The sequence below is a fragment of the Macaca mulatta genome, chromosome 2, assembly GCF_049350105.2.
Source record: "Macaca mulatta isolate MMU2019108-1 chromosome 2, T2T-MMU8v2.0, whole genome shotgun sequence".
Taxonomy (NCBI): domain Eukaryota; kingdom Metazoa; phylum Chordata; class Mammalia; order Primates; family Cercopithecidae; genus Macaca; species Macaca mulatta.
In genome coordinates, this window is record NC_133407.1 from 103,656,680 (window position 1) to 103,679,112 (window position 22,433).

At 42.8% G+C, this 22,433-nt stretch overlaps 1 protein-coding gene and 1 pseudogene across 1 annotated transcript; one reads left to right on the top strand and one right to left on the bottom strand.

Annotated features, from left to right (window-relative positions):
* The first annotated feature begins 29 nt into the window (after positions 1-29).
* Positions 30-2,606, top strand: EIF1B (eukaryotic translation initiation factor 1B). Its single transcript, NM_001257885.1, is given in 4 exon segments — positions 30-215; positions 1,128-1,291; positions 1,705-1,806; positions 2,202-2,606. Coding segments are annotated over 4 exon segments (342 nt in total). The 5' UTR covers positions 30-184; the 3' UTR covers positions 2,247-2,606.
* Positions 2,607-12,927: 10,321 nt separating this feature from the next.
* LOC100423204 (phosphoglycerate mutase 1-like) lies at positions 12,928-13,528 on the bottom strand (annotated as a pseudogene).
* Positions 13,529-22,433: the final 8,905 nt, after the last annotated feature.

Genomic DNA, 22,433 nt, shown 5'->3' on the forward strand with positions numbered 1-22,433 from the left:
TCCTCCTTCGCCTCTTCCTGCCTCCTCCCGGCTTCCGCCGCCGCCACTCCAGCCTAATCCCAACCCCAGGGCGAAGCGTTTCCTTATTTATTTCCGTTTTCTCGCCACTACAGCCTCCTGACACGGTGATCCGGGCGGGCCCCGCAGGAATTTTATCCCCTCACCGGCCTCACACTAGTATCGCATGTCCACTATCCAGAACCTCCAATCTTTCGGTAAGATCCCGTCGCCGCCGCCTCCCTCCCTTGCCCCGCGCGCCTCTGGGCCCGCTGCCCGCCTGGATCACCGCCCCTAGGGGCCCCCTTTCTGCCCTCCCCGCACCCCTAGTGGGGCTTTGTCTCGGCGCCCAGAAAATGGCGACGGGGCCCCTGGCGACCCCCTCCCCGAGGACAGCGCCGGACTGCGAGCCCTCCTCTCGGAGCCCCGGCCGCGGGCCATGCGCCACCCCCTGCCCCGTCCTTGACCCGGCTCTCTCCTCCACTTCTGCCCCTCGAAACCTTGGCGACCCTATTTCGTGGACTCCTAGATCGGCCCTGCTACTTGCAAAGGGGATGCCGGGCCAGGGGAATTACGAATCGGCGCCCGTTCTCTGGCAGCCCCTGGGGGCACCTAGGGAAAGATGCGGATGCAGGCCTCTGATCTGTCACTGGCCAGTGGTTCAGTCTTCTCTGCTTGCGTAGCAATTTGTAAAATTACGCCTCTTGATATATATCTAATCTACTTTTTTTTTGGCAAGGCACAGTTACGGTTAAATGATTAGGGTGGGCATATTCGAATGTTTATGTTTTCCTCAGAATGTAATCGAGATGACGCACATTTTTATAGTGGCTACAATATTAAGGTTTTCTAAGTCTCCTTTTTCTCGTTAGAGGACCATATTCAACGATAACATCTATAACAACGTTTTTCTACAATGGACATAGCTATCCAAATGTTTCTCTTTTTGTGAGAGTACCTTGGGGGTTTTATTAATACTCCACCCCCATCTCCATTCCTACCGGCAGAAACAGCAAAGATACTAGAACCTTCACTGATGACTGTCAGGATTGGTAGTATAATGTATTTGTGGAAAGTACTTCCTAAAAAATATTTTTCTACTTTGGATTTTTTTTTGTATCCGTTTGCAGACCCCTTTGCTGATGCAACTAAGGGTGACGACTTACTCCCGGCAGGGACTGAGGATTACATTCATATAAGAATCCAGCAACGGAACGGCAGAAAGACACTGACTACTGTTCAGGGCATTGCAGATGATTATGACAAAAAGAAACTTGTGAAAGCTTTCAAAAAGGTAAAGGGATTAGGAAGAAAGGATTAGAGTTACTGGTGCACACCTCTGAACTGGATTATAATTCACACCTTTATATCAGCGTGGATGAAAATGACTAGACCAAGAAAGCTGTTCTCATGTTTGTAATTAACATGTAAATATTTAGTTATTCTCCCGGTGTGGTCTCTCATTTTAAAAGAAGATTCACGTGGCTTTCAAATAAACTTAAATGTGAAATATTTAGTTCTTGATGTTACACATAAAATCATTTCCTGGTTTACAAATTAAATTGGAAGGATTGTGGATTATAGAAGACAAAATCTGTTTCTCTAAATATGATCTAGCTCACTGAAATGGTTAATTCTGTTCTTATGGTGAAATAAAACCTCATATTAGTTGACTAAATTTTGTTGTATATTTATGCACTTTTCCAGAAATTTGCCTGTAATGGTACTGTGATTGAACATCCTGAATACGGAGAGGTTATTCAGCTTCAAGGTGACCAAAGAAAAAACATTTGCCAGTTTCTCTTGGAGGTGAGTGAGTGGGTGCTTTATGTGTAACCTTGAGATTGCTTTTAACATCGTATTTAAAGGCAACATGATTTGTTTTCTACTAAGTAAAAATCATACGAATGAAGGAAATTAGGTGAAATAAAGACATGGTACTTATTTGGAAAGTAAAGACCTCTGTCAGGTTTATTTTGTCATTAGAGTATTCTGATCATTTCTGTATATACAAACACGATATTTCTTGGTATGTAAAGTATTCAAATATGTGTTGAATTGTTGGCTATCAGCAGTGCATGCCACAGACAACAGTGTTGCAATAAGCTGTTGATAGTGATTCTTTTTAATTACTCTCCCATGTTTTCTTAATGAATTTATGTATTTCTCAGAGTTATTTTGCTAAATTAAATTTTATTTTACAGGTTGGCATTGTCAAGGAGGAACAGCTTAAGGTTCATGGATTCTAAAATGAACCTAAATACGTGGAGAATTTCTTGAATAGTTTTGTTCTCTAAACCTGGTTTGGCTGCCTTGTGAAATGATTGCCTGCAGTAAACGGACTTTTCATTTATTTAATCATTCAAACTTGCATTCACATCTGCATGATTACAGAAAACATGGGGTATGTAGGCTAGTAACACATAAGAAAATTGCAGTAAGATGGTAACAAAACCTCATATTCGTCTTTACATGTTTCCAATGGAAAATGTTTCGAGTGTTTATTGTTCAGTTTATTACGTTTCACTTGATTAAATGTTTTTTGTTGTATTAAACCATGTACGTTGCAGCTTAACAATAAAAAAAAAAATCTATGAATCCTTGTGAGCAATTATGCTCCCAAATCGAAGCAAGTAAAATACACGTTTTGTCTTTCTTAATTGGAGTTCTCATTCTGCAGATATTCCTTCTGATTAGCTTCAGCTGTTATACCCAGCGCTTAGAGGAGAACCTTTGTTATATGTAGCTTCTGTTTTTCATTTACTGATTTAAGAATAGAAGCAGGAGTAGAAATTCAGCCAGAGCCACTATTCATGGCAAAGCAAGTGAAAGCTGTCAAAGAATTGATCAGATTGTAGTATTAAATGTTGTTAAAGAGTATCAAGTTTAACAATATTAGCACATAGAGTTCTCTTCTGTGTTCTTATCAGTTGTTACTGAGTTGCCAACATAAGTCTATCCCTAAGTACCAGATACTGTAATAGCCTTGTGACATAAAGTATATTTAGTAGTCACAGGCACTTCCCTGCAAGTGGAGGTTGATGGTATCACTGTCTTACAGATGGAAAACATTTGGCCTCAGGTTAATTTCCCAAGGGTGTTAGAAAGTGACAGGGTGTCAGCCCAGAGATTCCAGCCAGGAAATTTCTTTCACTACATCATGGTTTTGGTATGTGTTTCACCAAATGGGAACCAGAGCCACAGATGACAATGACCAGGGGTGGTAGTGGTGTAAGAAATAATAACCAGCCACGGTGTCTCATGCCTATAATCCCAGCACTTTGGGAGGCCAAGGTGGGCAGATCACTGGAGGCTGGGAGTTTGAGACCAGCCAGGCCGATATGGTGAAACCCCATGTCTACTAAAACTGCAAAAAATTAGCCGGTGCACACCTGTAGTCCCAGCTGCCTGAGGCTGAGGCATCAGAATCTCTTGAAACTAGACGGTGGAGGTTGCAGTGAGCCAAGGTGGAACCACTGCACTCCAGCCTGGGCAATAGAGCAAGACTCTCTTAAAAATACATATAATTTGCAGTTCTTAATTAAGAGATTTCTGCAGCTCATCTTGAGTTCTAGGCTCCTTTCTATTAAGTAGTAGTTATTTACTTGGTTGTACGAGCCATGCCACTAAAACCATTTAGCCAATGCAAAGAAATGCATCGACAGGGGCAAGCTTTTTAGCTTACTACAGTTGGATAAGGATGGTACGGGAAAAAAAAGTCTTATTTTGGGACCAGTGAGCCCTAATGAGCCCTTGCCTGTAGTTTGGTGATACTGGTTTTTGGGAAAACAAAATCAGCCCCCACAAAGTTGCCCCTTAAAGACAGTAAGTGATAAATAGGTTTGTTATTTTCTCACCTCATCCTTCCTCCAATACAGTAAGACAGACTATTAAGAGGTATACACCAGAATATAGACCCAAATTTGATAAGCTCATTTCTGGAAAACATCAGTATAGTTTGATGAAGATCAAGAGGTTTGGGAGAATTTTCTAAGTTATTAAGAACCTGCTACGTTTTCATCTGTAATATTGTATAATAGCACCCTGTTGAGGAGTGCTATGGAAATAGTAAAGCAGAAGTTTATATTAACAACCACATTCAAGTGCAGCCTAAATAAATACATCTGCTGAGAGCTGAGCTAGTGCCAAGAAAAGAATATATTAGATGGGAAAGAAAGCACCCCTCATCCTGGGACCCATAGACAAGCTCTGTAGTAATCACTTCCTGTGTCAGTCCAAAGTGGGTGGGATTAAAAGGCTTGAGGAAAACTGAATTTCATGAAGAGCACCTTTCCTGATTCTCTTCCTTCAGCCTATGAGTTCCAGACACCTGATTGGACTTTGAACTTGTGTGGCAGTTCCAATCTTTAGAGCAAGAAAGAGACTAGGAGGCATTGTGTAACTGTGGAGGAAAGATAACATGTCTTAGAGATGCAGCAAATTGGCAGTAGCCAAACTGGATATCTCTCTGTGTCCTCCATGTTGGAAGGTCTTGATCTGCAGTTTCTTTAGTGGTTTATACTTCATGGTGCACAATGCATAATACCAAGTAGAAGACAAATAGGTTTATCCCTAGACTTTTACACTTGGAGACACCATTAGGAAGTTAAGACCTTTGGTAGAATCATAGCCTGGAGTAAAGTGCTGCTGGCAGCAATGTCCTCTGCCTTTCAGTCCTGGCTCTCCTGAGGCGGAGGAAACCCCATGGAAGCAGTCTGATCAACCTGCTTAGGAACTTGAGTAACAGGAACTGTTCTCTTAACCATTCTAGAAACGGGGTGGCTCTGATCATATGGAAGGGACAGTTCTAGTTCCAGTCATGATGGCAGTTAACCAAAAGAACTTGAGAAATATGGAGTGGTAATGCAGGCTTCTGTGTGCCATTTGTATGCCACCAGCCTGGCTCCACCTAATGGAATGGGTAATGACAGCTTGGGAAAAGGCAACCTCATTCGACCGCCTCCACACACCAGTTGCACTGGGTTTCTGAGGACTCTGCTTACCAAGCCAGCGGTCCATTTGGGAGAGAAACAAAGGCATGATCCTGCTGTAACTAAATCCAAGGGAGTCCTTAATTGTGGACTGTGATGACTTGACAAGCAAGAGGTAGCCAGGTGACATTGTGCTTGTCTGGGATCAAAGGGCCAAGTGAATCAGCTAGAATTAAGCAGGAGCAAAATTATATCAGGAAGCCTCAGCATTGAACACTCTTCACATAGTCATGTAGGCACTTAACTCCTTCTTATCTAGATAATGGAAGCATGGAAAAAAAATCATAAATCAGAGGAATAGGCTATATTTCCTCCCTCCTGGAAAACCATTCAGAGGGGAATTAATACTGATGAGAGGAGGGAATGCCAGACTCCTCCAATGTTCCTTACCCAGCATCATTGTGTTAGATGACTTTAGGGATTCTCTGAGCTACACAAGAGAACATAAAATGGCATTTTAAGACTGGGTGCGGTGGCTCACACCTGTAATCGCAGCACTTTGGGAGGCCAAGGCAGGTGAATCACCTGAGGTCGGGAGTTCAAGATCAGCCTGACCAACATGAAGAAGCCCCACCTGTACTAAAAATACAAAATTAGCTGGGCGTGATGGTGCATGCCTGTAATCCCAGCTACTCGGGAGGCTGAGGCAGGAGAATCACTTGAACTCTGGAGGCGGAGGTTGTGGTGAGCCGAGATCGCGCCCTTGCGCTCCAGCCTGGGCAACAAGAGTGAAACTCCATTTCAAAAAAAAAAAAAACTGAAATGGCAATTTAAACTCAGCATTGGCTTGTAAGGATGCCATTGTGGGTCAGGTTGGCTCACCTGGTAAGTCGTCAGTCTGATTTTGAACCTACCACGGGTAGCAGTAGATCTGCTGTGGTATGTAGATAACTCTGCACCCTGATGCTGCATGATGCTGGATCTAGGTGCCTTCATCTCAAACTAGTGAACAGCCTACAGACATATTTCATGCAAAAAGCAATGACATATATAGAAGAGCGCCATTCATTCAAGGCACAAAAGAAGTTTAAAGCCCCCACAGGGAATCTAATTGATCTCAGGCCTCACGCTGGACTTCAACTGCAGCTCCCTGTTCTAGCCTAGAAGGTTTTGAAGGGCCTCGGGTCTATAGAATGGTCCAGAAGGAGGCTAGCTTTAATCCCAGAGTTTGTCTCCATGTGTCCTTTACCCATTCTTACCAGGACCCCAGACCCCACCTCCCGAGTCCACTGAGCAAGGAACAACATATTGTCTGGAGAGTAGAGAGAGAACTTTTTAAAAACGTTTTTATTTTATTTATTTATCTATCTATTTATTTATTTATTTATTTATTTTTGAGACAGAGTTTCACTCTTGTTGCCTAGGCTGGAGTGCAATGGCGCGATCTCAGCTCACCACAACCTCCGCCTCCCGGGTTCAAGCTATTCTCCTGCCTCAGCCTCCTGAGTCGCTGGGATTACAGGCATGCGCCACCATGCCCAGCTAATTTTGTGTTTTTAGTAGAGACAGGGTTTCTCCATGTTGTTCAGGCTGATCTCGAACTCCCGACCTCAGGTGATCCACCTGCTTCAGCCTCCCAAAATGCTGAGATTACAAGTGTGAGCCACCTGTAATTTTTCTATTAAAAATACAAAAATTAGCCAGGCATGGTGGCACACTCAGGAAGCTGAGGCAAGAGAATCAGTTAAACCAGGGAGGCAGAGGTTGTAGTGAGCCGAGATCACATCACTGCACCCAGCCTGGGTGACAGAGCAAGACTCTGTCTCAAAATTAAAATTAAAAAAAAAAAGAAAAAGAAAAAAAAGACCCACCCCCACCCACTTCCTGATCATAAACATCCACTCTTAGTGCATCACTGCCATTGACTTGTTAAAAAACACAGAAAAGCTTAGCCCAATACTAGCATCATGAAGAATAGTAAATGAGTGGCCAGACACACTGAATGGGAACCAGTAATAGCCCACTTGGTAGATGAAGTATGTTGTAATGAAATACAGGGTACCCGGTGAATGATGCTATTACAGAAGAAATTGAAGGGGGCCGATTCCTGCAAGTATGCAGTCCTTTATCACCCCCTTGTGGCCACTTAAACAACTGGGAGACTCCTGGCAGTTTACATACATTACGAAGGTTTAAGTTGCAGTCATCATGAAAGCACCAGCTGACAGGTTTGATTTTGTCATCACTCAAATGTGATCCAGAAATTAATCTAGCCAATCATTTATTATTATAATTCATATAAATCAATTGCAATTTTTCTTTACCTGGGAGAGACAACAATGTTTTCATGGTCTTGCACTGGGGATATATAAAGTACCTCAGCTGCTATCTACCATGGTGGTGGTAGCAGGAATTTAAATGTAAACAGAGACTTCTGTCTATAGCCTTCAGGGAATGAATGATTAAGCTAGAAAACAGTCAAGACTCCTAAATTGTCGCTTGCTGAGAAACACAATCTGGAATTTGGATACACACACCCTAAATAGTCAGTGCTGTCAGTCTAAACCTCTGTCTTAGGCCAAAACACAAGTTAATATGCCTTTCACTTACAAGGTTGCCTAAAGACTTTTGTCTGGGAAAAGTAGTGTCAGGATTCCTTAAAAGCCCTCAATGCCACAATACATGATGCCATTCCAGTAGATCTGAAGAACCCAGAACAGGACTCATTTGGAAAACTAATCATTAGGAACGTACTCACTTGCAGAGCCTCTGGCAGATCTCACCTGCACAGGTAGGGGAGGGCAAATGAGGGCTCAGTAGTAACCTGGAAATGGTGCTCTAGGGATTTGGTCCCACAGGAATCAACAGCAGCATCACCAGATGGGCCCCTGGTTAGAGATCCCCACAAGAGGTGTTAAGAGGTATTACTTTAGAAAACTTACTATCTCTTTAACAGCAGATCCTTTGGGCCTTTTTACATTGTTATCAAGCATTGCCCCTCATTTTCTCACTTCTCTTGCATTAATAAAAATAGCTAATTCCTTTCCAACACTTACATTGTAGGCCCAGCTCTGAGAATTCTACATGCATCAGCTCATATAATTCTCTTCAGAGACATCATGACCCAGCATAGATTCCCTGGCTTACCATCACAATCACACCCCTTGCAAATATCATCTCCCCTTGATCCTTTCTCCTTTTTTTTTTTTTTTTTTAATTCATTTGACAAAACCCCAGTCCAATCCTTGTTCAACCTAACCTTATCTGACTGCTCCACAACAGCACATAACACCTAGAGATAGCTGGCGGTGGGGCAGGGGGAAAGATGGCTTTTCTTTCTTCCTTTCCCTTTACCAGTCCCTCCTCCATTCTCCACTGAGCAAGGTGAAGGCTTTGTCTTATCCGTCATTGAGATATTTGACCGTCTTCATTTTCCCACCTCCAAATCTACCCTTTGGAGGCAGTGTTGCATACTCTGTCCTCTTTCCCATACAAGGCATGAAGTACACTTGCTCCACCCATCAAAACAAATCCCTCCATTTGTGTCCTGGGTACCATCTCCTCTTCTCCATAAATTACCACTGTAATTACCTCCTTTCTTCCAAATCATCAGTTCTTCCTGTCTACTGGATCATTTTCCTCAGATGGAAACGTTATCTAATACTGCCAGTCTTTCAAATAGAAGAAAAGAAAACCATTGATCTCACATTCCCTTCAGCAAACAAAGAAAGAGCCTGCTTCTTTACCCCCAAACTCTTTCCCCAGTCGGCCTCATCTAAGTAAATGGCACTGCCATCCATAGAATTGCTCAAACTTAAAACTTTATCTTTGAATCTTCCCTTCCTTTACTGCCTCTATCCTGTCCGATCTAATGGGGTCTTACTGTTTCTACATGCAAAATGTACCATATCCATCCTTTCCCCTACCCCAACTTCTGACTAGTGCACCTGACAAGCACCATTGTTTTGCACCTGGATTACTACAGTAGCTCTCCAGCTGGTCTTGAATCATTCACAACACAGAAGCCTGAGTTTTCTCTAAAATTCAAGTGAGATTATATCAGTTCTCTGCACAAAATCTTCTGAAGGCTTCTCATTGTACTTAACATTAACTCCAAACATATTACAGTGGCTTACAGGATGCCACATCACCTGTTCCCTGCCTATCCCTTGTTCTCACCATCTACTCTCTGACTCTCCACTACACACATGACCAGACCCACTGGTCTTCAACCTTAAAGCATTTGCACTCCATGTTCATTCAGTTGGTCCGGAAAACTCTGCCCTGCTCCCCATCTCCCTTCTTGTCCCTCAATTTCAGTTCAAACCTCATCTGAAGGAGCCCATCTCTGACCACCTAATCTAAATAAGCCCCTCACCACCATCCCTAACACAGCACCCTGTATTTTGTTTTCTTTATAATATTTATCTTTATTTAACAACATCTTGCTCATTGTTTTGCTAGTTTACCTTGCATCTCCTTACCACTAACATGTAAAGTATACTAGAGATACTTGTAGGAGATGCAGTCAGTGCCTCACCCATATCCCTTAGCACTCACCTTTCCCACAGATGTGCCCTGGATGCTCCAACTGCAAGCATCTGTGTCCAACTGCGAGCATTGCTTGAGGGCATTCCCTGCCCACAGGAGCATGCAAGAGAGGGAAATACTTGAGATTGGGGCAGGATGGAAATACTAGGGAGTTAACACCTGCCCCCTGCACCCCTCACACTAGCAACCTTCAATCAGCGGCAGATGGAAATTGCTATGTAAGTATCCCAGCTGGAAATACTAGGGAGTTAACACCTGCCCCCTGCACCCCTCACACTAGCAACCTTCAATCAATAGCAGGTGGGAATTGCTATGTAAGTATCCCAGCTCACTTACCCTCAGGTAAGAAAAGCATGGAAGCATGGTCTACACTGACTCCCAGGATTTCCCAGCAAGATTGGACCTCAGTTGCCAATAACAGTAAACTGTCAATAAAGTACCATTTATTGGCTCCCTTACCTTCCCTTCTCTGTCTCATTTTCCCATACCTCTACCTATGCTTTCTGAGATCACCTCCCAAATAAACTACTAGCACTTACATCCTTATCATAGCCTTCTAGGGAAACCCAACTTAAGATATCTTTGGACCTCCCACCCCAGTTTAGATCAGGGTCTGAAATACAATAGGTGCTCAAACCTATTGTACAAATGAGTAAATCTCCCTCCCTGTGACCACCACTCACCCTCTGGGAGAAACTCCAGTCTTATCTATTATACGTAAAGTATCTGTGTGTCATTTTCCAGTTTGAAGACATTTGGAGCTTGTACATCTCTGAAATGGGAAGAGACTAGATTTTTGTAACAGGATTGCTTGAACATAATTATTTCTGGTAAGCCACCTCCTTACTCTTTCTTTCATGCTTCTCCCCTGGAGTAGGGGAAGAAGAAGGGAGTTCAGTTCCAGGAGAAAGGAAGCTGGAAAAATGAATGCCTAGCAAGGACATATTCTACCAGGGCCTTGGAAAGACTTGGGTTCTAGGCCCCTTTGCCCTTTGCTGACATTTTCCCAGTGCCCTGCTTGCCCAGATGCTGGGTGAGACTTAGTTATCTTCTTATCACAATCATTCTACACACACAAGAAGTATCCATGGGGAAAAGGATGGATTATTTAGTTGAAGGTGTTAGGAAATTTGGCTCAATGAAGAAAAAGTTGGGTCCCTACTCCACACCACAAACGCTAGTGGATTACAGATGGATTGAACACCTAATTGTGAAAGGCAAAACTATAAAGGTAATCAAAGAAACCCAGAAAGATATGTTGTGACTGGGACAAAAAATAAGTGTTCTTTAATTGGTAAAATAAGCTGGGTGCAGTGGCTCACACCTGTAATCCCAGTGCTTTGGAAGGCACAGGCAAGAAGATGGCTTATAGCCAGGAGTTCTAGGCCAGCCTGGGAAACAAAGCAAGACCCATCTCTACAAAATATTTTAAAAATTAGCCAAGCATAGTGTCACACACCTGTAGTCCCAGCTATTGGGAAGCTGGGGCAGGAGGATTACTTGAGCCCAGGGGTTTGAAACTGCAGTAAGCTATTATCACACCTCTGCACTCCAGCCTGGGTGACAGAGTGACACCCTGTCTCTGAAAAAATAATATGGTAAAATATACATAACATAAAATTTATCATCTTGACTTTTTTATTGCATATCACTCCTTTACTATACTAAACTAGAAAAAAAATGTAGTACAGTTATTCTGAAAAAGAATACTGGGACCATGTGACAGGGCAAAGCAACTAGAACATGATTAAGAAATCAGGCACAGTGAAAGACACACTTGGACATGCTCAAGAGGCATTTCACTGCCACAAAACAAGGCAGGGGAGGGATTCTAAAATATACAGCAGAATGCACTTCTACCCTTAGAAGCCAAAAGGCATATCCCATGTTGGTATGAGGAATGGCTTACTTTCTCATGACCATACATGGGACTAACTATTTCAACTGCCACTAGAAACTCCAAAGTGTTTGTGTGTATGTGTATGTGTGTGTGTGTATAGATATATAATGTGTATATATAGTGTGTGTGTATATATATATACACATACACACAAATATATGTACACACATATATATAGACAAAATTTAAGTTTATGTGTTAAGTTTATGTGTTGCATTTACTTTTACAAACATATATATACACACATGTGTTGCATTTACTTATACATAATATCTATATTTTATATAGATAAAAATTATATATATTATATCTATATCTTATATATAGATATTATATATAAAATATTTTGTAGCCGGGTGCAGTGGCTCACACCTGTAATCCCAGCACTTTGGGAGGCCAAGGCGGGCAGATCACAAGGTCAGGAGATCGAGACCATCCTGGCTAACATGGTGAAACCCCATCTCTATAAAAATATACCTAATTAGCCAGGCGTGGTGGCGGGCGCCTGTAGTCCCAGCTACTCGGGAGGCTGAGGCAGGAGAATGGCGTGAACCCGGGAGGTGGAGCTTGCAGCAAGCCGAGATCTCACCACTGCACTCCAGCCTGGGTGACGAGTGAGACTCCGTCTCAAAAACAAACAAACAAACAAGCAAACAAAATTTTGTAAATGCAACATATAAATTTAATTGAGGATTGATCCCAACCTTCTAAAGCCAACTTCTCTGGCATCAGGGAGGAAACAGTTGATTTTTTTTTTAACATTTCTATGTAAGTTACATTTATCTTCCAAGAAATGACTAACCCCACCATCCAAGTCAGTGACCTAACCACAGAAGGGCACAGGACTGGCTCCTGGGGTCAAATAAGCACTCTTGCTTCATTGCTTCTTGCTTCTTCATTGGTCATGCCTTAGCATGGTTCCTCCCTCTCCCCTTCTCAAGCTGGTCCCTAGTAAACATAGCCCTGGCAAAAACCAGAGTTACTACCTCTGAACTCTCTTGGCTAAGAGGAGCCTTCCCTCAGTGTGGACTGAGAACTCATGCCCCAGAGGCGCTATTCCAATCCAGTTGTATGAAGGCAGTGGGTGTAGGAGATAAAATGGCTGAAAAGAAAATGGAAGCCACTGGTCCCCATCTGCAGCTACAACTTAAGATGACTATGGCTGGGCACGGTGGCTCATGCCTGTAATCCCAGCACTTTGGGAGGCTGAGACAGGTGGATCACCTGAGGTCAGGAATTTGAGACCAGCCTGGCCAACATGGTGAAACCTCATCTCTACTAAAAATACAAAAATTAGCTAGGCATGGTGCCATATTCCTATTGTCCCAGCCACTCGGGAAACTGAAGCAAGAGGATCACTTGAACATGGGAGGCAGAGGTTGCAGTCAGCTGAGAGTGTGACACTGTACTCCAGACTGGCTGACACAGTGAGACCCCATCTCAAAAAAAAAAATGACTATGAAGTGGTCAATGTGACATATGCAGAAGTGCGGAGGAAAGGATAGGCAGAGAAGGCATTCCTTGGGACAGTAATCTGTCTGCTGGCCTTTATTTCTTGACCTTGCTCCCAACAGCCATAGCTTCCACGGCTTTAAACACAGTCTCTTCATCCCCCACAGGAACTACATGGACTTGGTGGGCTTCAAGTTCTTGTCCAATATATAGACAATGGGAATACCAGTTGGCAGGTCCAGCTCCATGACAGCCTCTTCAGAGAGACCCTCCAGATGCTCGACAATGCCCTGAAGGCTGTTGCCATCAGCTGCAATCAGTACCCATTTCCCCTCCTTGATCCAGGAAACTATTCCTTCTTTCCAAAGAGCAGAGCTATGGCAGTAGTATCCTTCAGACTTTCACAGGAGGGTAGCTGATCTTTAGTGAGATCTGCATATTTGCTCTTCTCTCTGGTGTTGCCTTAGAAGGGGTGGTTGGGCTCCATCAGAGGTGATGAGACATCATAGGAGCACCTCCAGATCTTTACCGAGGCCTCCTCATGCTTGGCAGCAGCTTCGGCTTTATTAAGGCCAGTTAGAACCCCATAGTGGCACTCATTCCAAGTCCTCATTACAGGCAGCCACATCTGATCAATGGCATCCAGCACTGTGCAGAGGATCCAGATGGCTTTTTCTCCCACTGCCCAAGCCACCATGCCTCACAGAAAAGTATCAGGCTGATCATGGTCCCTCAGACCCAGATCCCTCCAGGCCACTGCCACAAGGTCTTTTTAAACAGCTTTGTTGAGATATAATTCACATAGCAAAAAATTCAGCTATTTAAAGTGCACAGTTCAGTGTGGTTTTAGTATATTCCCAAAGTTGTACAACATCACTACAATCAGTTGTGGAATATTTTCATCACCCCCTCAAAGAAACATTGTACCCATTAGCAGTCATTCCTCATTCACATGTTTTCTTCTAGGAATGTGTAGTTTTAGGTCTCGCATTTAAGTCTTTGGTCCAGTCTCAGTTAACTTCTGTGTATTGGTATAAGGTAGGAATCCAAATTCATGCTTGTGCATGTAGATAACCAGTTATTCCAGCATCATTTGTTAAAAAGACTAGGCTTTCGCCTGTTGAATCATCCTGGCACCCTTACTGAAAATCAGTTGGCCATAGATGAGAGTTTATTTCTGGACTCACAATTCTGTTCCATTGATCTGTTTATGTATCTTCATGCCAAAACCACACTGTCTTAATTACTGCAGCTTTGTAGTGAGTTTGAAATTGGGAATGTGAGTCCTCTAACTTTGTTCTTTTCCAAGATTGTTTTGGCTTGTCTATGTCTCTTCCAGTTCAGCTAGTTACAAAGTATCATTTTGCCTTTCATCTGAGGCTGTGTTCTGTACATAGATTTTTCTCAGGAGCCTTGTCAGGAGGTCTTGAATCAGGGGTGACTGAATGTCCTAGCCATCTTCCCAGCTCATGGTATCCCAATCTCATCTTTATACCAACACTATAAACTACCTAACCCACTTTGTCACTCAACTTGGCTCCTAAAATCCCAGCCTGAGCCAGAGTCCTTCTCCCCAAATGCCTGAAGGCAGAGCAACTCCATGATAAAACCCAAGTAAGCTGCCCAGGTGTTTGCAGTCTCACAATGATTGGGTTTTCCTCTGCTAGGAAAAGAGAGAGAGAGAATTTAAAAATATGTAAACATAAACAACATTTATTTTGAAAATGTTTTCTTTTTCTTGTTTTTCTTGCTATGGGTTTCTATTAAATCTAAATTAGTATAAGAATCCTAGAAGAAAGCCTAGGAAATACCACTCTGGACATGGGCCTTAGGAAAGAATTTATGACAAAGTCCTCAAAAGCAATTGTGACCAAAAAAAAATTGACAAACGAGAGGTAATTAAAGAGCTTCTGCACAGCAGAGGAAACTGTCAGCAGAGTAAACAGACAAGACAACCTACAGAATGGGAGAAAATATTTGCAAACTATGCATCCAACAAAAGTCTAATATCCAGAATCTATAAGAAACTTAAACAATTAAACACACACACAAAAAAACAAAGAACTGCATTAAAAAATGGGCAAAAGATATGAGAAGACACTTTTCAAAGAAGACATACAAGCAGCCAACAAACATGACAAAATGCTCATCGTCACTAATCAGAAGAGAAATGCAAATCAAAACCACAATGAGATACCAGCCCGCAGCAATCACAATGGTCATTATTAAAAAGTCAAAAAACAACAGATGTTGGTGAGGCGGAGGAGAAAAGGGAACACTTATAATACCGTTGGTGGGAATGTAAATTGGTTCAGCCACTGTGGAAAGCAGTTTGGAGATTTAAAACAGAACCACCATTCGACTCAGCAATCCCATCACTGTATATTCATCCAAAAACAAGCAAATCATTCTACCAAAAAGACACGTGCACTCACATGTTCACTGCAGCACTATTCACAATAGCAAAGTCATAGAATCAACCTAGGTGCCCATCAACAGTGGATTGGATAAAGAAAATGTGGCATATATACACCATGGAATACTATATATAAAAGAATGAAATCATGTCCTTTGCAACAACATGGATGCAGCTGGAGGCCATTATCTTAAGAAAAATTAAAGCAGGAACAGAAAACCAAATACCACATGTTCTCACTTATAATTGGGAGCTAAACGTCAGGTACTCATGGCATAACGATGGCAGCAATAGACACTGGGGACTATCAGAGAAGGGAAGAAAGGAGGAGGGCAAGGGTCAAAAAACTAACTGTTGGGTACTATGCTCCGCATCTGAGTGACAGAATTATTTGGACCCCAAATTTCAGCATCACACAATATACCCAGGTCACAAACCTGCACTTGTACCCCTGAATCCAAAATAAAAATTGAAAAGGAAAAAATAAAATAAAGTTCTGTAATGATACTTTGACATAAACTTTTTCTATAAATATTAATAGTAAATATTTTAGGCTCACAGGTTGTATGATCTCTGCTGCAACTGCTCAACGCTGCCATTGAAGCAAGAAGCTGCTGTAGAGTATATAAATGAACGAATGTGGCTGTGTTCCAATAAAACTTTATTTATAGACACTAAAATTGCAATTTTATATAATTTTCAGATGTCACAAAATACTATTCACCTTTTGATTTTTTTCACCAACGATTTTTAAATGGGGGAAAATTTCTTTCTTAACTATAGTTAACTATACTTTTTGGACCATACTAAAACAATAGGTAGGACAGATTTAGTCTGAGGTCCATAGTTTGCTGACCCTGGATTTAATGTGACACAGGAATCGTGGCACTTGAAGGAACCATACATTGAACCAAGAACTTTTGATTAAGCAGCTCATTCCAATTAAAATAGTATTTGCAGCACCATAGTTGGCCTCAGGTTTTCATGTGAAGCCCCTGAAAGTAGGTTACCCCAGTAGCAGTGGACAAAAGCCTATTTAGAGAGACATTTCCAAAGCAGTCCAGAGAGAGACCTGAGTTAGAGGCCTCTTGGCCTTAAGGTCCTTGGATATTTTCCCCAGGTGGTCAGGACCATGCTAGTGCCTGAGTCTAAGAACCAAAATTGCCTCCAGAGTTGCAAAGCACGTCCCTGCTCAATTTAGAGAGGGAGAGAAAAAAATAAAAACATCATTCAGAATTGCCTTTTTGGCACAGGCAGTGTTGGTGTCATGAAGAGTTTTTATTAAAAGGCCTAGATTCTGTCCTGGCTCTGCTGTCAGCTCCTGTGACCAGGAGACGTTCTAAGCCCTGATTGCCCAGTCAAAATCCTGGTGCCGTTGATTTCTAGCTGTGCCATATTAGAAATCAACAAGCCTCAGTTTGTTGATTTTTAACAAACTGAGGGATATCTCAGTTTCCATATATATAAAGGGGAGACATATCTTCCAAGCCTCTGTTTCCATATCTATAAAGTGGACACGAAGATGATAGCCTCAGGGACCCATTCTGGGGATTTCATTGCATAGTGCTTTGCACATAATATGCATTTAACAAATGTTAGCTTTCCATTATTACATGTTAAGGAAGAAAACATTGGTCATGCTATCTTTATGGAAATCCAAGAGGAAAAGGATGTGAAAATGTGAAAGGTTTGCCATCTAATGTGGAATTACAATTGTCTTTTTACAAGCAGAGCTGTGGAACTCTGGGACTAACCCTTTGTAGCTCCTTTTTTTTTTTTTAGGGGGGCAACTTTTCTCTCTTTTTTTTCCTTGATCAGTGTTGCCAGAGGCTTATCAGTTTTATTCTTTCATCTTTTCAAAAAACCAACTTCTAGCTTTAGTGATTCTTCCTATGAAATGTTTATTTTCTGTTTTATTAATTTCTTCCCTTATGAGTTTTCTTCCTCCTCCTTACTTAGCATATTCTTTTTGTAACTTCTCAAGATAGTTTCTTAGCCCATTAACTTTTAACTTCTTTTCTATTGAAAGCACTTAAGGATGTAAATTTCCCTTGCGCAGCCCACAGATTTTGATATTTAGTATTTTTGTTAACATTCACATACAAATATTTTCTTTTTTTCTTTTTTTTTTTCTGTTGCCCAGGCTGGAGTGCAGTGGCGCAATCTTGGCTCACTGCAAGCTCCGCCTCTTGGGTTCACGCCGTGCTCCTGCCTCAGCCTCCCGAGTAGCTGGGACTACAGGCACCTGCCACCACGCCCGGCTAATTTTTTTTGTATTTTTAGTAGAGACGGGGTTTCACCGTGTTAGCCAGGATGGTCTCGATCTCTTGACCTCGTGATCCACCCATCTCGGCCTCCCAAAGTGCTGGGATTACAGGTGTGAGCCACCGCGCCCAGCCCACATACAACCATTTTCTAATGCCTGTTCAATAAGGTGTCCTCCACTCCTTGGGGAGCTCTGTGGTCTATTGCCCTGCTCAAAGCCTTCAGAAATATGCACTGCCCTGGGCATCCTCCTCAACCTTATTTGTTTTCACTGCTTGTGGCAAAACTAATTCAAATATTGCATGTGGATATGATCAGGTGTTAACTGATTTCCTTGAAGACAACATTTCCTTTCCACTTTCTCATTATCTTGGGTGTTTCTATGCCTCACAGTGTGGCAGGGATATTTTTACTCTGCTTTAGTTAACTACAAATCCACAGGTTTATTTTGTACTAGTTGAAAACCAGTAGATGCAGTACTCACACATGGCCAAGAGAGGGTGCTATTGACCCATTTCGGTCTAGCCTTTATGTTTTGCATACTGTAGTCATCTAATTTGCTTGCTAGTCTTTGAGTTTGTTTCAGAGAAAAGGCCCAACGTCAGAAGAGTTGAGAGGTTATATGATACTGGCTAAACTCTCAGATTCTCTAGGCACTCAAGAAAAAACATAACAAATAAAAACTTTGGTTTTAAAGATGCAGAGAAATGTCTGGCAATGCACCCTCAGGGGACCTCTCATTCCAGAAGTCTAGAGACCTCCCAGGAGGAAGAAGCACTTGCTTTCCTGTATCCCTATGTTTGCAAAAGCTACTCAGCCATTCCCTGGAGAGGTTTCTCTCGGTGCAGTCTCTTGGCTGACGTTTTGGATCACAAACGAGCAGTCTGCACATAACTCAATTTCAAGAGCTAAAAATCTTAGCCTTTAGTTGGGAATGCTTTTCCAACAAATAGGAAGTGGCAGTGATGTTATCTGAGGGAGGACATGGTGCCTCTGAACTCTTAGACCTTTCCAAGCTACACATATCCCTGTGTGCACAAGCGCACACACACACACACACATACATACACACTCATTCCCCTTCTCTCTCGCTCTTAAGTGACCTGAACTCCAATCCCTCTGCAGCCTCCTGAGGGCTTCTTTTCCTTTAATATGAATGAGAGTTACCAGGCAAGTTTATTAAAATGCAGATTCTGGCCGGGTGTAGTGGCTCACGCCTGTAATCCCAACACTTTGGGAGGCTGAGGCGGGCAGATCACAAGGTCAAGAGATCAAGACCATTTTGGCCAACGTGGTGAAACCCCGTCTCTACTAAAAGTACCAAAAAAATTAGCTGGGCGTGGTGGCGCTCGCCTGTCGTCCCAGCTACTCTGAAGGCTGAGGCAGGAGAATTGCTTGAACCCAGGAGGCGGAGGTTGCAGTGAGTCGAGATCGCGCTACTGCACTCCAGCCTGGGTGACAGAGCGAGACTCTGTCTAAAAAAAAAAAAAGAAAGAAAGAAAAAAGAAAATGCAGATTCCGACTCAGGAGGCCTGGAGTAGCCCGAGGCTCTGCATTTTTAACGAGCTTCCAGGGGATATTGGCCATGTGGGTTTGCCAGCCACATTCTGAGGAGCAGAGGTTCGTGGCAGTGCAGAGTGGCATAATGACAGGCATCAATGTGATTGCTTCAGAGATGCCCCAGTGTTCCCGGAGGGAACCGAGGGTCGGGCTGCTTATTCTCGAGGCCTAGTAACGAGCTGCAGATGAACTGGGAAAGAAGAGAGTTTATTTCTGTAGCCAGACCAACTTAAAATTACAAAGATTTCCATTTCTTATATACCTTCTAAGCTATATGTCTATGTGTACGTGTGCATTCATCTAAAGTTCACCATCTAAGTGGTTAACTTCTTCTACTATAACTAAGGTCTGAGTTTTGAAGACCTTTCTCTGGAACCTCAGTAAATTTACTTAACCTAGATGGGTCCAGATGCGGGATGATTACCCTTATCTTGTCTCCTGCTAAATCATGGAGGTTTGAGGAGTTCCTTTAGACCACCCCCAACCTGCCCCCCCGCCCAGTAAAACTTGTTTATGGAGGTCTAAGGAGTTTCTTCAGACCCCCAGTAAAACCTGTTTAATCCTACATGGGTCCTGTTAAGAATTCCTTCAATATCGTGTCATGCTTCAAGGCCCAGGAAAGGCCTAGGCCAAACTCTTGGTGGGCTTTGTTACATTCCAGCCTTTGTATAAGGAGACTGGCTCTATCCACTTTTAATATTTAACCTAACCACTCAGTCAGTGCTGAAACAGTTGTCATGGAGGCTGGCCTGTTCAGCTGTTACTGAGACCTGGCCTGCCACACCAGGACTCAGAATCAGAAGCCCTGGATTCAGATTCCGGCTCCACCACTTTCAAGCTTTATGGCCTGATCAAGCTAACGCCAGCCAGTCTCTCACAGCCTCAGTTTTCTCAGCAGCAACTTAAGGATAATTGTGCCTAGGACACAATGACTATTCTCGGCACAAAATTAGATGATGTGTATGGCATCAAATTCAATGCCTTGCCATAGAAAGTGCTTGGTTATGCTTTTTAGGAAATGTGAGACTTACGCATAAAATGGCAATGTGAATACTAGAGGTGGACACCTGGAGCTGCTTCTAGTTCCTCATGGAAATGACCTGTGGAATCATTTTCTAAACTTCCTTCTAAACTTCTACAACTTCATTAAAATTACCAGGACACTGTGAAAAACGCGAACTCTTGAGACCTGTCATCTCCCAGATCCTGAACTCGAATCTCTGTGGAGGAGAGGGGCTTACATTTTTAACAAGTGCTCAGAAGGATTCTTGAGATCAGGCATGTTTGAAACACTGGCCTACAGAATATAAAAATATGGAAAAACCTGCCTTCATTCTGGAAACTAGGGAAAGGTACCCTCTGTCTGTCTGAAACAGCAGCATTTTTCTGATAGATAATCACAAAGATGGGGCCAAAGGCAGCCTAGAAAGATAGCTCCAACACTTTGGTGAAAGATGGAAGAAGGAGAAAGTGGGGAAGGCCAGTCACCAAACAGACCGCCACAAAGCCCTTAACTCAGACTGCGGGCAGGCCTGGAGGGGCCTCCAGGCTCCCATCCTAGGGATATCTGCACTCCTGGAAGGCAGGGAGTGGGGCTTCCTGCTTGGCAACAGGAAACCACATGCACTGAAACCCTCATCTGGGGTCTCCTTCTCCTGAGAGGATGAATATAGGGAGGAAAATCAGCAGGATCACGAAGACATTACAATGATGTGCACACCAAAATTGAACATAAGAATTCCCTTCCCTCTAGCAATTCCACTTCTGGGAATTTATGCCAAGGAAACAGTCAAGCCATGGGACAAAATTGAATGCATTCAGATGTTCAATGCACTACTGTTTATAACACTGAAAATTTTGAAACAACAGGAGAATGGTTAAATCAATGAGAACTGAAAAGGATTTAGGCAGGCAAAGAGTGAGAGGTGGCAAGCTTCAGGAGGGCTTGGCAAACACAAAGTCTTCCCATGAGAAAGCAGTGGACCTGTGTGATTGGAGCACAGGATGGGGAGGTAGGTTGGCATGAGAGGAGTGAAGGTGAGAGGGAGGCCAATTAGACAGGCCCTCACAGACCATGGCGAGATGCATGAATGCTATTGGAGGGCATTGACGAGTTCCAAGCATGGGAGCAGAACAATTGGATTTATTCTAAGAAGCTGATTATGGCTGTTCATCAGAGAGAGGAATGTACAGGAAGAAAGAGCAGAGGCGAAAAGGCCAATGAGAGGCTACTGCAGTGGTACAGGTGGAATGATGGTGGTAAAGAGGCAGTGAAGCAAGTGGACAAGAGACTGGCTTGGAGATAGAACTAACAGGACTTGCTGTTGTGTTGGCCATAAGTGGCAAGGAAAAGATGACTTCCAGGATTTGATCTTTAGAAATTGGGTGGCTGGGAGTGACATTATTAAAATGAGGGAGGCTGGGGTAGAAAGACAGGATTGAGGAGTGGAAACAAGAATTCCATTTTTAACATGTTGAATTTTTTTTTTTTTAATACAGACAGGGTCTCACTATGCTGCCCAACTGGTATTAAAATCCTGGGCTCAAGTATTCCTCCCACCTCAGCCTCCCAAAGTGCTGGGATTACAGGCGTGAGACATCACGCCTGCCCTGAACATGTTAAGTTTTAACTGCCTAAGAGACATCCAATCAGAGATGTCAAGCAAGTAGTTGGATTTGTAAGTCTGGAGCTCAGAGAAGACATAAATTCAGGAGGTATCAGCCCACAGAACATTTTTTTTTAATTTTATTTTTATTTTTTATTATTATTATACTTTAAGTTCTAGGGTACATGTGCATAACGTGCAGGTTTGTTACATATGTATACTCGTGCCATGTTGCTGTGCTGCACCCATCAACTCGTCAGCACCCATCAACTCGTCATTTACATCAGGTATAACTCCCAGTGCAATCCCTCCCCATGATAGGCCCTGGTGTGTGATGTTCCCCTTCCCGAGTCCAAGTGATCTCATTGTCCACAGAACATTTTTAAAGCTATGAATGAATGAGTTTCTTTAGGAATGTATAGAGAAGAGGGCCAAGAAGAAATCCATGTGGAACACTAAAAACGCCAGTTTTGAAGAAGTATGTCTGGCATGACATCATTTTGTTTAAAAAATAAAGCCCCAAAATTTCATCATAACAAATGCAGAAGATACCTGCATAAATAAATATTCATCTGTTTATGGTGGTTATCTCTGGATAGGTGGGAGCAAAACGTTCATCGACACCCATGAAAGTCAGGTCAGTGACCAAGAACCTTTTTGCACCTGGTCTTTCCCAGATGGCTGCTTAAGGGGTCCAGGAGGAGGAGCCTGGAAGTCATGGTGCCCTATTTGATGATGAACCTATGAGAAGCCAC